Below are 13508 nucleotides of genomic sequence, written 5' to 3' on the forward strand. Positions count from 1 at the left end.
TATTAGAAATGACATCAAAAATAATTCTAAAGGAATAAATTTTGAGAAAATAAATGCCTTTTATGCCTTTATGTAATATGTTTTGGCAACATACATAATTTTTGATAACTTCTTATTTATAATTTTTGGTCCATTCATACAAGCTCTGTTACTTTTACGGTTGTATCTTTTCAGTACAACTCCGACATGATTTTGCGCCTCAACCTTTCCCATGACTTCACCTCACATCCCCTCTTTACAGTCCAGTTACTTTCATCCAACATATACGTCATGAAATCACTTCAAAACATTTTTTTTAAGACAATAAGGGGCGAGACGAGCAGGACGTTTAGCATATGGTAATTGATACGCCCTGACTATTAAAATGCAGTGCCGCTCAAGATTCTTGAAGAACCCAAAAATTCTGAGCGGCACTACAATTGCGCTCGTCACCTTGAGACATAAGATGTTAAAAGACATTTATTTTCTCAAAATTGATTCCTTTAGAATTAATTCTTTTTGATGTCATTTCTAATAAACTAGATACTACTACCCCTTCGTAAACAAATGACGCTATGATAGAGTAGAAGCGGCGCAAGAAACTCTCCCAGCATTCTTTTTTTGCGCTTTTTTAATGAAATTTGCAATATTGTACTGTCATTGTTATTGATATAAAATAATCATAGTCTAGTCTCAGGCTGTCGGATTACTTAGATATTCAGCTGTGGAGTAGTAGGATTTACGACAGAGCCATATTTTAATAATGTTAAGTCTCATTTGCACAGTAATTTCACTTCTAATTATTTTTATAAATTAATTTCAATATTGTGATTATAATTATAGAACTTAGGCTTTTATCATAAAAGGAAATAAAATAATAAAGAGTTTACAGTGATGTTACCCTTCTCATCAGTGCCATACGCGGAAAGCTGTGTCCATTTCTGACGTGATTCCATAGCCACAAGCCAGGCAACGCTATCACCGCCGGCTATTACGTAAAACCGAACGTCATCACTGGTTTTACATAACGGCACTCACCCAATAGTCCAAACCAGTCAGTTCGCGTTCAACTTTCAAACGCGCTCAACGCGTCGAAACCCGCGCGAGCAAATGAAAACACACCGCACCACAGTCGAACATAACATGCGATATCAATTAACTGTATAATCTATTCAAAAGCTGGACAGTGGAAAATGAAAGTGAAATTCGTTTGAACCGTCAACATGTTAGCGTATAGTATGAAAGTGATTTTGCTCGTACTGGCTTCGGTGTCGAGCGCAGAACGTAGCCGGGCTCTTAGTTTAGTCTACTCACCTCGCAACGCGCCAATCTTCGTTCCAAAGAGGTACCAATCGAGGATCATGTTTCTGGACGAAGATGACATTGGTAGAGGCGAGATTGACCTAACAGATCATAGTAAAGTTAAATTCGATTACGCTTCTGACAAGAGTTTGCCGAACGAAAGGTTCTTTGAGCCAAGGGGTTTGTACAGTCGATTTGGGAGACAGTATGCCCCAAGTTATGCCTTTGAGCCGTATTTGCCGGTGCAATACGCGCCCCCAAGGAATAGTATTTATCCTGTGAATTGGCGTGCGAGATCCCCTAGAGTCGTGTTCCCTTATACTCCGGACACAGGGAATTCTATACATACAAACTCACACAGTGGACCTACCTCTAACGATAATGTAGTGTTTCGTGATCAAACTCCAGGAAATATTGGAGCAAACGATGTTGGAGTCGAGGATGCTCTACAAGATATTGCTGGGGATGCCTTTACAGACAGGGGTAAGTTTATTTTTACATACATATGTAAGTTTATTTATTTTTTGGCGATAGTCATAATGCTAACATGAGGAACAAACATGAACTTCTTATGGTTAAGTCGTGTTAGTAAATCTATAATTGGGCGATGTTTTTACAACATGATCCCAGAAAATGTACAAAACAAATGATGTGGTGGTTTTTACAACATAAATGATGATCTTGATGATACCACATACTGGGAATGGAGCCGAGGCCCTCAGACTATTCAATTAAAAAAAAAAAAACAAAATTAGGAAAAAAAGCCCGCTGAGTTTCTAGCGATCGTTTTTCTCAGGTCTAAGGCATACTATTTCGAATGGGTGGTATATTTTAGACGTTCAATAAGTGATTTTAAATAAAAATATTTGAATTTGAATGCAGGTTATATGGGTACTGACTGCAAGGGTGTTTAAGGTTGATATGTCAGCGAATTTCATCGCCAAAATAATAATATAAGTATATAGGGTTCCATAATCGGGTTCCAATGCCTTAGGAAATACCAACATTTTCATTTTATATAATAATAATAATAGTTTATTACAATAAAATACAAAAACATACAACATTAGTGTTGGGCTCTCCTTTTTAGCATGAGATACCTGTTGTAGTAAGCCCCACTCTTCTATAGCAAAAACTATGATATATGTATAAACAAGTATACGTAAACATAAATATTATAAAGCACGAGAAAGGAAACTACTAACAATAATGACATTATAATAGTCGATTTTTATGGGTGTCAAAAATTTTATGCGCTGTGTGTGTATCGGTGTACGGTGTGTGTGTATATGTGTACGGTGTGTGTGTACATACAATATAAATCGTAACATAAGCAATAAAAAGTTGCTACTGCATAACTATAGGATTAATTAGAAATATTATAGAAAAAATCATCGTTAATTTCGAACTGAGTAAAGAAATGTTATTTATTTTGATTCACACAATTACTAAACGCATTATTTACACTATCTAAACTCACACATGTGACATTTTAAGTTGTTTTACTTTAAAACTTCGTACAAAAATTTTGTTGTACAAAGTTCATAAAATGAGATTTTTTTTCAAAACTAGATAATAGCTAGTATGAAATACCAAAGCAGGATTTTTTAATTTACAGTATTTTTTCATGGTGAAATAAAAATATTTTTTTAATTTTCATGTGACTCTATTTAGATTACTTGTGTCGAGCTAGCTCCATATTGGATAATTATTTTGAAATACGGGTTGTATTCCGGGAGTGCCAGCAGAAGTGAAAACTTTAACATTAACGTATATTATGAATTACGTAAAATATTTTAGTATAGTTAAAGGGTAGTTAAGGAATAATTTCGCACGAATTGCTTTGTTTGCCAGTATAAAAGAATTAGCATTTATGTGGTTAAATACAATATTATTTATTGCGCTCTCGTACACAATAATGCCATTTTATATTACATAAAAAATAAACAGTTCAGAACCATTACAATTATTTTACATTAAAAAGTTTATCCCTCAGAAAAATCAACTTTCATCCATGATGTCTCTTACGAATTTCCCATCAGGTCACGTGTCCTGACGTGAGTTTAACAATAACCATAATAATATAACTGTAATTATATGAAAAGAAATTGCATTTTTGTATTTCCATATTAATATATATATTTTACAACTTTTATATATATATATATATATATATATATATACATATATATCTCTAATTATAAATATTTTGGCGCGTTAGGAACAAATTATCAGGGAGAACTTTTACAATGAGCTCACACACCGTCACCCAAATTCGACACCCTGACGTTAGCTGGTCAACTAGACCATTTGTATCATACTTCAACTACCAAGACTCTTGTTACTCATATGTCTACTGAACCACAACCAATGGACGAGAATTAAATAAATTTCAACTTATATACAAGTTTTAAAATAAAAAATAATATTACTATTGTTTACAAATAATATTATGAAATTTAATTACACGTTATTGAACTAAATTATCCGGTATAATAATATTTTCATTGATTGTATTTAATACCTTCTTTAATACAATATTGTTCTTTCTACTAACTTAAAATAGCACAAGGTATTTTGTTTTATTACGCCAAATAATAATAAAGTTATAATTAATAATAATAACAATAACTTATAATAACAAATAAAAGTACACACACACTTATTGTCATCATATTTTTTTTAATAAGTGGGTGGTACACATAATATAAATACAAAATACAATTTCACACTAGTGTATTGGGGTTCAGAAGACTGTAGCACAGGTACTACATTTTTGTTTAAAAATTTACAGTGCCTTGGTCGTTTCTGTTTTGAGGTACTGTGCAATTAGCATAACAAACTCTCTACAACAACAAGTCGCTTTAAAGAAAGGTTACTATATGCTACTCGTAGATTCCAAAATATTTACTATGTACTGAAATTCAATCTTATCCTAAGTCAAAACCATACCAACTATCTAGGACCTTCATATAGCTACAAAAGTAAATGTTGATTTAAAAGAGTGGCAACGAGTTTCGTGCCACTTCTTCTCATTAGCTCAACCCTTTACTAAGTGGCGGTAAATTCAATAGTGAAAAATATTTTATTTGACATTCATAAGTGTCATTTCCGTGACCTACATGAATAAAGTGATTTTGTTTGATTTGATTATCAGGTGACCTGTACGCTTGTTGGTTTTATTTTAACCTCTTTGTATCATGAAAACGAACGACTCACCCGACGACACCACCACTAGCAACAAAAATTGACAATTGAATAAATAGTCTATTCCTCTCGTGGTAAAGATTTGCTCAACAGTTATGAATAACTTCTCTTCGTCTTCGATAAAAAGTGTAAATGTTAAACGATTATAATGAATGTAAATTTTGACCCCTTAGTGGGTCAATTATCGTAGCGTGACAGTATCTTATTTAAGATATTAGTTGTTACATAAACTATCAACTTTTGTTTCACAAGCGTCTGTCCCCGGCTTCGTGTTGAATTGTTCCGTGAAATTAATTTCGAAAATTTTCTTCAGACCAATTGTAATTGGCGCGCAACCAGTAGATTAACCATGTCAGACTACTCTATATTTAAAGCGTTAATTTTCGTTTGACAAAACTCGTAAATCACCCAAAATTCTTCACCGAAGAACAGGGAAAAACTAAATAATTATTAAATTATAATGCTTAGATTAAGGATTACTTAAGAACAATAGCTTTATTTAACTATTAGATGCTTGTGTGCATGGCATCTTCTCACTCAATGGCATCTTTCAAATTTTGTAACATACGCTTCGTGTTATTTTACATTGAAAAAATACAAAATACAGTTTACTGACGATATGTGATCCCAGTGTCTTTCTTATTTCTTGAATTATTATTTTTAAAAAGTTTTACTACGCAACCGGGCAATTTAGTTTCAATTATTAGCAAAGTTTAACAGAACATGTCAACGTCAAGCATCGTTCGAGACTGGCTCGAGTACGCCCTATTGGGGGTCGAGAAACTTGTCCCACTTTGCGTCTACGCCTGCGGTATCTTGGTATTTGGAGCGCAGCGGAGACCATAAATCTAAGTTGTTAATGATTAAACTTCTACAACTTTCGTAATTTAGAAAAAGATTTTAAAATTTTATATGAAATATTGTAAACATTTATGCATTTCTCTATGTGAAGCAAAGCGCACCGGTGACCAGCTAAGCGCGTACACCTTCCTTAAAAGCCGGCAACGCTCCTGTGATTCCTCTGGTGTTGCAAGAGATTGTGGGTGGCGGTGATCACTTAACAACAGGTGACCCGTACGCTCGTTTGTCCTCCTATTCCATAAAAAAAAAGTATATTATATATCTAAAAGTACTATATTTTATGGTCGCATTACGACAAATGCGTGTGTTCTAGTAAGTCTATGTATGTCACTCGTAAAATTTACGTTTATATCCCAAACTTTATGACAATGCTTACTACTCATATGGTCCAATGGTTTGACCCTGCCCGCTGGGCAAGAGGTCCTGGGTTCAAATCCCTGTTGATGCAAACATTGATTTAATTAATATGAATAATTGTTTCCGAAGAGGTTTCTATGTATTTTTTTATGAAAGAAAGAAAAATCATTTATTCAATTATGTCAAAATGACACTTATGAATGTCAAGGACTTTATCACTTCGGAAAAGTTGAAATGTAATAAGAAGAAGTGGCAAGTCTCTCATTGCCACTCTTTTTAATCTAAATTAAAAGTAAATAAATTTTTAAGTGATACATTAAAATTACTCAAACATTCTGATTTGCTTGTGAAAGTAAAAAAAGAAGTTGTAAATATGCATGCATACATTGTATTTATATCACTAAATACATTTAAGTTCATTTATAAGATACAGAAATAAATAGTTGCAAAATATGCCAGCTTTTCGGTGGCGCGAACTCGCGGGAAAACCATTATGCAGTTAGGCATATTGATTTATCGACGCGGACGTGAATTAGTCGCCTCTTAAGACAAAAAGAAGCCCGATATAACTAAAACAGTGTCCAATAACTACTGTAATTTATTGACGAAATCATAGACACACATACAGACCAACATGAAATTCTATTTAGTAGATTTTTTAACAGTTTGGTTAAATGGGGAAATAAGTCGACTAGTTCGCCATTTTAAACTTTAAAATCTTGCAATAAGAGTGTAATTGACGTTTGAAATTTTTGTATCACTCGCGTGACAAAATGTAGCGTGTATTCAAATCGCCCCTCGATGATTGTCGCCGTATTTAATGTTGCGAACATTGCGAAAAGTGCGAACATTTAATTTATACTTGTGACGACCCGTTTGCCCCTCGCGTGTGCTCACCGTGTATGAATGCCTGGTGAACAAACCTCATTTTCAATGTACCTCTATGGGAAACACTATGTAATGATGTCGGTTCATTGTGTGTCTTCTACCGCATTTATCACGGGGAGTGTTCCGAAGAACTGTTGAACCTGATTCCTGCCGCCGAATTCCACCTTCGCACGACACGCCACAAGTTAGGATATCATCCCCATCATCTGGATGTGTGGCGGTCCTCCACAGTGCGGTTTTCAAGGAGCTTTCTCCCACGTATTACAAAGCTGTGGAATGAACTTCCTTGTGCGGTGTTTCCGGGACAATACGACATGGGTACTTTCAAAAAAAGCGCGTACACTTTCCTTAAAGGCTGGCAACGCTCCTGTGATTCTTCTGGTGTTGTAAGAAATTGTGGGCGGCGGTGATCACTTAACAACAGGTGACCCATACCCTCCTATTCCATAAAAAAAACACTGACCTCTACTATATACCACTAGACTGGCGGCTGTGAAAGTTATTTTGTACCTGTTTGATATTCGCCATTTTGGCGCTGTTAGCCATGTAGCGAGAGTCTGCGGTACTAAAACTACTGATGCCAACCTCTGCAAACATCGATAGATGGTGGGAAAGTATTTACATAAAAAATGTGTACTTTATTTAGTTGATTCTTGAAGCATAAATAACACGGAAAACGAACGAAATTAATTCAACATGCAAAAATACTGCAGAGTATTGTACGTTCTTTCGCAGCCATTTGTATTATACGTTGAAATTAGTTCTTTGGACGCTCGTGAGTGGCGCTTCAAATAGGCACAAAAATTTGCTGTTAAACATATGGAACAGCCTGTCTAGTGGTATTTATACAGGCCAGTGATGGGAAATGTTTAAGCCTATAGTTTTTGATCCCGCCAACGTACAGTTAACGCGCGGTTTGAATGCAGAGTTTTGGAATGCGATAGTGATGTGACCTAATTATTATTGATGACCATAATGATGAGTGTGTCGATAAATTTAAACAATGCTTCAAGTTTACCATTTTACACTAGGTTAAAGTCATTTTAACCTAATAAATTATAGGTTCATTAGGTTAAAATTATTTCTAATTTTTGTTCCACCTTTGTGCATTACACGTGTCTAAAAAATTTTTCGCCATTTCTCGTTTCTTTTTATGAAAATAAGGGACGAGACGAGCAGGACGTTTAGCTGATTGTAATTGATACGCCCTGCCCATTAGAATGCAGTGCCGCTCAGGATTATCTCGTCACCTTGAGATATAAAATGTCAAGTCTCATTTGCCCAGTAATTTCACTAGTTACGACGCCCTTCACACTGAAACACAGTAATGCTTACACATTACTGCTGCACGGCAGAAATAACCGCCGTTGTGGTACCCATAATCTAGCCGGCATCCTGTGCAAAGGAGTCTCCCACTGGTAACTCTCGTGATTGGCGATGGATTATAACTCGTTTCCTTCGGATCGGATCCTGATGGGCTAGGATCAGTCATTATTGAAATCAAATTAATAAGTATTTAGTATTAAAGTGATAACTCGCTAAACGTACGATAACTGGTAAGAACTGCACACTACTACACTGCAGGCGCGCGAGGCGAGGCGTAGGACAAGCTCTACGCAAGGGAAAATGCTCCCGCTCTTTACCCACCCCCCGACTGAATTCAACTCGCGCGATATCTGTAGTAAATGAAACTCAGCGATCTTAAGCTTTCCTCATCAATACCGTTCCAATGATATATTATGTTGGTACCTATTATCGTGTTTGCTGAGGAATAAAATTTCTAACGCTGCTTATGTGTGTTATACACATATATAGATAGAACACACAATATAACGGTATGCAGCCCTTTTCATGGAAGATCGTTTGTCCTCTAAAGAGCTGTAACCTACCATTTTATAGCAGATATTGCTGAACCCTGAAATTGTTGTTCATCAGCTAAATAAATCTATTCTAAGTTGTGGCTTCATATACCGGATCTACTTTACAGTTGATAACCTGCTCTACCCCAATAACTGCAAATTAGGAAATTAACTTAAGATGTCGCTCAATCGAATCTAAACAATTTGTTTAACCTTAGATAATTAATACGTCTTGTTAGAGCCTCTTGCTGTTGGCAACCGATGAAAACAGGCCAGGTTTATTATTTTACTGTGCGTGACAAGCTACGTCTTACACTTGCGATTTGTATGTCACTTTGTATTAGTGTGCGTGCATTGCCCAAAATACAGGTATCTGTCAACTTCAATTTTTTTTGACATTTTCACAGCTGTCACTGTCTATCTAGATAAAGGATAGAACATACCAAGATTTGCGGATTTGTGTTTTCATTGTTGGTAACAGCGCTGGGTCGTATCCAAGAATTTACTTTGATTACTTAAATACAACGAATAGTAATAATACTTATATGCTTTCATTCAATAAATACAAATTGTAATGAAACATTCTAGATATTAACATATTAATTGCAAACCAATATGTTATTAATGATCTTATAATAATACGTACGGGAGAAATTAGACTTTCTCTGTCTTCAAATACGGTTTTAATTACATTTCTGATTTAAAATACGTGTTCTTTTATGATTGTGATTTAAATTATGAATTTACAAATAGTACATATTTGAAGAGGCCTCTAGTTTAATGTTTTTAGTATTTCTTTTGAATAACGTAAATATTGTTTTTTAAGAAAGTAAGTAGTCATGTATGATATAGATTTTTATATCAATACTAATTAAAGGAGAGCCGATTTTTTCCTTCGGTTATTCTGCAAAAATACTGAATCAATCGGAATACTACTTATACCATAAGATGCAGCGTGTTTCGAAGAAGTATTCAGTATATGATATGTTGGTTATTACATATCCGAAACCTATATTTTTTGACTTAGAAATACCTATACCGCAATACAAATAATTCAGCCAATGACATTTCATTGCATATGACTATTCATACAATGAGCGGGTGCGGGGTATTTTATTTATATGGCAAAACAACGTTGGCCGGGTCAGAAATTGTGCATTTATATATCGTTGTCTTGCAAACAGCACAGGCTATGCCTAGTTTGGGGCGAAATAACAAACATTTTAAAATGAATTTTAAAGGAATTACACTCGTGTAATATAACTGACTTTTTACATTAGATGTTTGGATAAGTTAATTTATATTATAGCTAGCTGACGCCCGTGACTTTCGCCGCGTTACACCTTTTTGTTTTTAAGCTGAACACGTAATGTAATATATAGTATAATATTGACACACTTTAACACAAATTATCTTGCCCCAAACTAGGCATAGCCTGTACTATGGTGTACAAGACAACGATATATTTAATACAATATACTTACTTAAGCATACATAAATACATATACACATCCATGACTCGAAAACAAACATCAATATTCGTCATATAAATGTTTGCACCTACCGGGATTCGAACCCGGGACCTCTAGTGCAGTAGGCAGAGCTACTAACCACTGGGCTAAATAGGTTGTCGTATGTGATGGAAACCTTGGCACAACGCATCAATAAAAACCACATTCAAATCGAATTTGCCGTTTCTGAGATAAGCATGTACAAACAGAATAGCATAACTGAATAAATTCGAACGATCCAGTTGTTTTCGATATAAAATTCAAATATTTATATTCAATATAGATTTTAAGATCTCTTAAAAAACCTACCAGGAGAGCAATAGATGCAAGAAGCTCTTTTTTCTCGCTATAGCTATGATGTCATCGTCCAAGTTTTCTTTTATCGTCCCGCGTGCTATTTTCTATGGCGGGATTTTTGTTGTTTTTGTTAACATCTATACCTACTTATAAATTCAAAACCGTTTGTTTTTTGTGCGGTTATACTACAAAAACTACTGAACTGATCGGAATACTACTTATACCAAAGATGCGGAGTTTTTTGGAGAAAATTTTAGTATACGTTTTTTTGGTGAATAACAACAGCTTTTGTTCGACGTTTTAAAATTTCCTGTTTAATACACTGTTTGCTGTCACCCATGGGATTTTTTTTGTTTTTTTAATGATAATAAGGGACGAGACGAGCAGGATGTTCAGCTGATGGTAATTGATACGCCATGCCCATTACAATGCAGTGCCGCTCAGGATTCTCAAAAAACCCAAATATTCTGAGCGGCACTACAATTCCGCTCGTCACCTTGAGACATAAGATGTTAAGCCTCATTTGCCCAGTAATTTCACTATCTACGGCGCCCTTCAGACCGAAACACAGTAATGTGTAAGCATTACTGTGTTACTGTGCTTACACATTACTGCTTCACGGCAGTAAAAGGCGCCGTTGTGGTACCCATAATCTAGCCGGCTTCCTGTGCAAAAGAGCCTCCCACTGCTGTCACGCATCTAAAAATGCGTCCCGTTTCTAATACCAAATAAGTTCACAAGTCCGCATTTAGCAAAAATCATTCATCGATTTCCACTTATTTCAATTAAACTAATAATCAAATAAGATTTGGATACTGTTACAATTTTGTATACTTTCTATTTCAAAAGTTTGTTTATTATAATGAATTGCGTTCTTGGGCTGTCTTCGCCTAAGCTCAGTATAATCTCAAAATAAATAATAAATATTACAAAAACAGTTCCTAACTATAGTTACTGTATAGTGAAGTTTTAAGACTTATTAAGAGTAACAAAAAATAATGATTACATATAAAAAAGTTTAAAGAGCCAATTAAGTTACCGATACACAAATAACCTTTAGGTACAATTAAATTTCAAACAATAGATGTCTATTTGCTTATAACAGCCATTGTGTGTTCTGCAGGCTCTGATCAAAAATCTACTCTTAGAATAATTAGTCCTAAAGAATGCCACTAAAACCATTTGATTAATTATTTAATAATACACTCATTCTTATTACCAAAAACCAAGTAAAATCCGGATTGATTCGAGTGGTCTCGAAACTCCTAAAGATTAGGATTCCGTTCCTCAAAAGGAAACAACGGAACCCTTATAGGATCACTTTGTTGCTGGTCCGTCCGTCTGTCTGTCATGACTATTTATCTTGGGAACGCGTGGACCTATCGAGTTGAAATTAAAATGATATTCTTAGATCTACAGACTCTTTAAGCTGTGAAAAATCTTCTTAAGTTAACGTTAATAAAAAGATACGGCCGTCTATGCTGCAAAAACCATATATTTCGACACTCTCAAGGGAATCAAAATTAATAGGGTATTTGCCGCTCAGGATTCTTGAAAAAAAACCCAACAATTCTGAGCGGCACTACAATTGCGCTCGTCACCTTGAGACATAACATTTCACATGTTACGTCTCATTTGCCCAGTAATTTCACTAGCTCGTCGCCTTTCGTTGAAATACCCATAATGTAGCCCGCATCCTGTGCAAAGAAGTCGCCCACTGGTAAATTGCCTTAGTCGCCTCGTACGACACCCATGAGCCTGGGACTTCCCCATTCTTTTTATGCCCCGGGGAAGCACAGAGCAAATACATACAAGGAGTTTGTTTTCAAGAGATAGGTTCTGGGGATTCTCAAACCTGGCTCAATATTATTATTATTCGGGGAGAGAACCCGATGATATAGGTCAGTGGAGCTACTGAGTTCGTATTACTTAGCTTACTTTCTACAGCTTTCGGTACTTACGCAATGTCCACCACCCAGATGTTGCTCGTGATGCAACATGAAACTCATTGTGCAATGGTTAAGATGCTTTGTACTTCCTGTTCTAATTTAATAACAAGGCTCTAGCAATGTTTTTCAATCTTATTTATTTCGCTTGAAAAATTCTTGCGTTCCGTGCGAGCGCTCTTCCACCGAGCCAACCGTTCGAGTGAAGTAAATTTCATAAATCTTGATATGTCTTTGTTCAACTCTCAGATTGTGGCTTCATCTACAGGCTGTAGACTACGGGATCTACTTACAGTTGATAACCTGCTCAACTCCAATATTTGCATAGTAGGAAATTGACTTGAGAGGACTTTCAAATCTAAACAATTTGTTATTTTTCACTTCTGGGACTAATTACACAAATTAAATTTCAAAAAAAAATGTAAGATGCGGTACTCGAACCAGTAGTCTCTCTTGTTTTTTTCTTCTGCTGGCGGCCGCCAAGTAAGGCTTTGACGTTTTGACCCACAGATTGAAAAACACTTCACCAGGGTTTTCAAATTCAAATTCAAATTCAAAAACACTTTATTAAGGTAGGTCACGGAAATGACACTTATGAATGTCAAAAAAAATAAAAATATTGTTTCTTATTGAATTTACCGCTACTTCGTAAATAGTTGAGCTAATGAGAAGAAGTAGCAAGAAACTCATTGCCACTCTTTTAAGCCAAGATGTACATTTTAATTGTTTTACAAATCATTTCAATTACAATATATGCAAAGTGACGCAACAAAAATACTCAAATGTCAAAAACTCTAAGGCTTACACGAGTAAGTCAAAAAAAGAAAAAAAAGTAAATTAATACTTATATACACAAGAGTTATTGAGTATAGTAGATGCATCAATCCACACATACCGTAAATAAATAGAGGCATTATGTGAGCATTTCATAAAATAAAATATATAATAATTTTAACTTTAAAGGAAATAATAATAATAAAAAACACATCAAGCAGACCCGGTAACAAGATAGATCATCCGGCCACCATTTTCGATTCCATGCATCTAAAAAGTAACCTCTTTTGTGAGAAAATCTGACATAGCGAAAAGCTGTTGACCTAGTAGTAAAAGATAACATAACACTTACAACGTAGTGCAGTTTTTTTTATGATATTAAGGGACGAGACGAGCAGGACGTTCAGCTAATGGTGATTGATACGCCCTGCCTACAATACAGTGCCGCTCAGGATTAAGAACCCAAAAATTCTAAGCGGCATTACAATTGCACTCATCATCTTGAGACATAAGATGTTAAGTCTCAT

At 35.2% G+C, this 13508-nt stretch overlaps 1 protein-coding gene across 2 annotated transcripts in view; it reads left to right on the top strand.

Annotated features, from left to right (window-relative positions):
- The first annotated feature begins 1055 nt into the window (after nucleotides 1–1055).
- LOC126971368 (serine protease 33) overlaps nucleotides 1056–13508 on the top strand; it is an 84429-nt gene continuing 71976 nt past the window's right edge. For both annotated transcript variants that reach the window (XM_050817662.1, XM_050817663.1), the window contains exon 1: nucleotides 1056–1764. In XM_050817662.1, the coding sequence (XP_050673619.1) occupies nucleotides 1203–1764 (562 nt within the window). In that variant the 5' untranslated portion in view covers nucleotides 1056–1202. The remainder of the gene's footprint in view (nucleotides 1765–13508) is intronic.

The sequence above is a fragment of the Leptidea sinapis genome, chromosome 23 (assembly GCF_905404315.1).
Source record: "Leptidea sinapis chromosome 23, ilLepSina1.1, whole genome shotgun sequence".
Lineage (NCBI taxonomy): Eukaryota > Metazoa > Arthropoda > Insecta > Lepidoptera > Pieridae > Leptidea > Leptidea sinapis.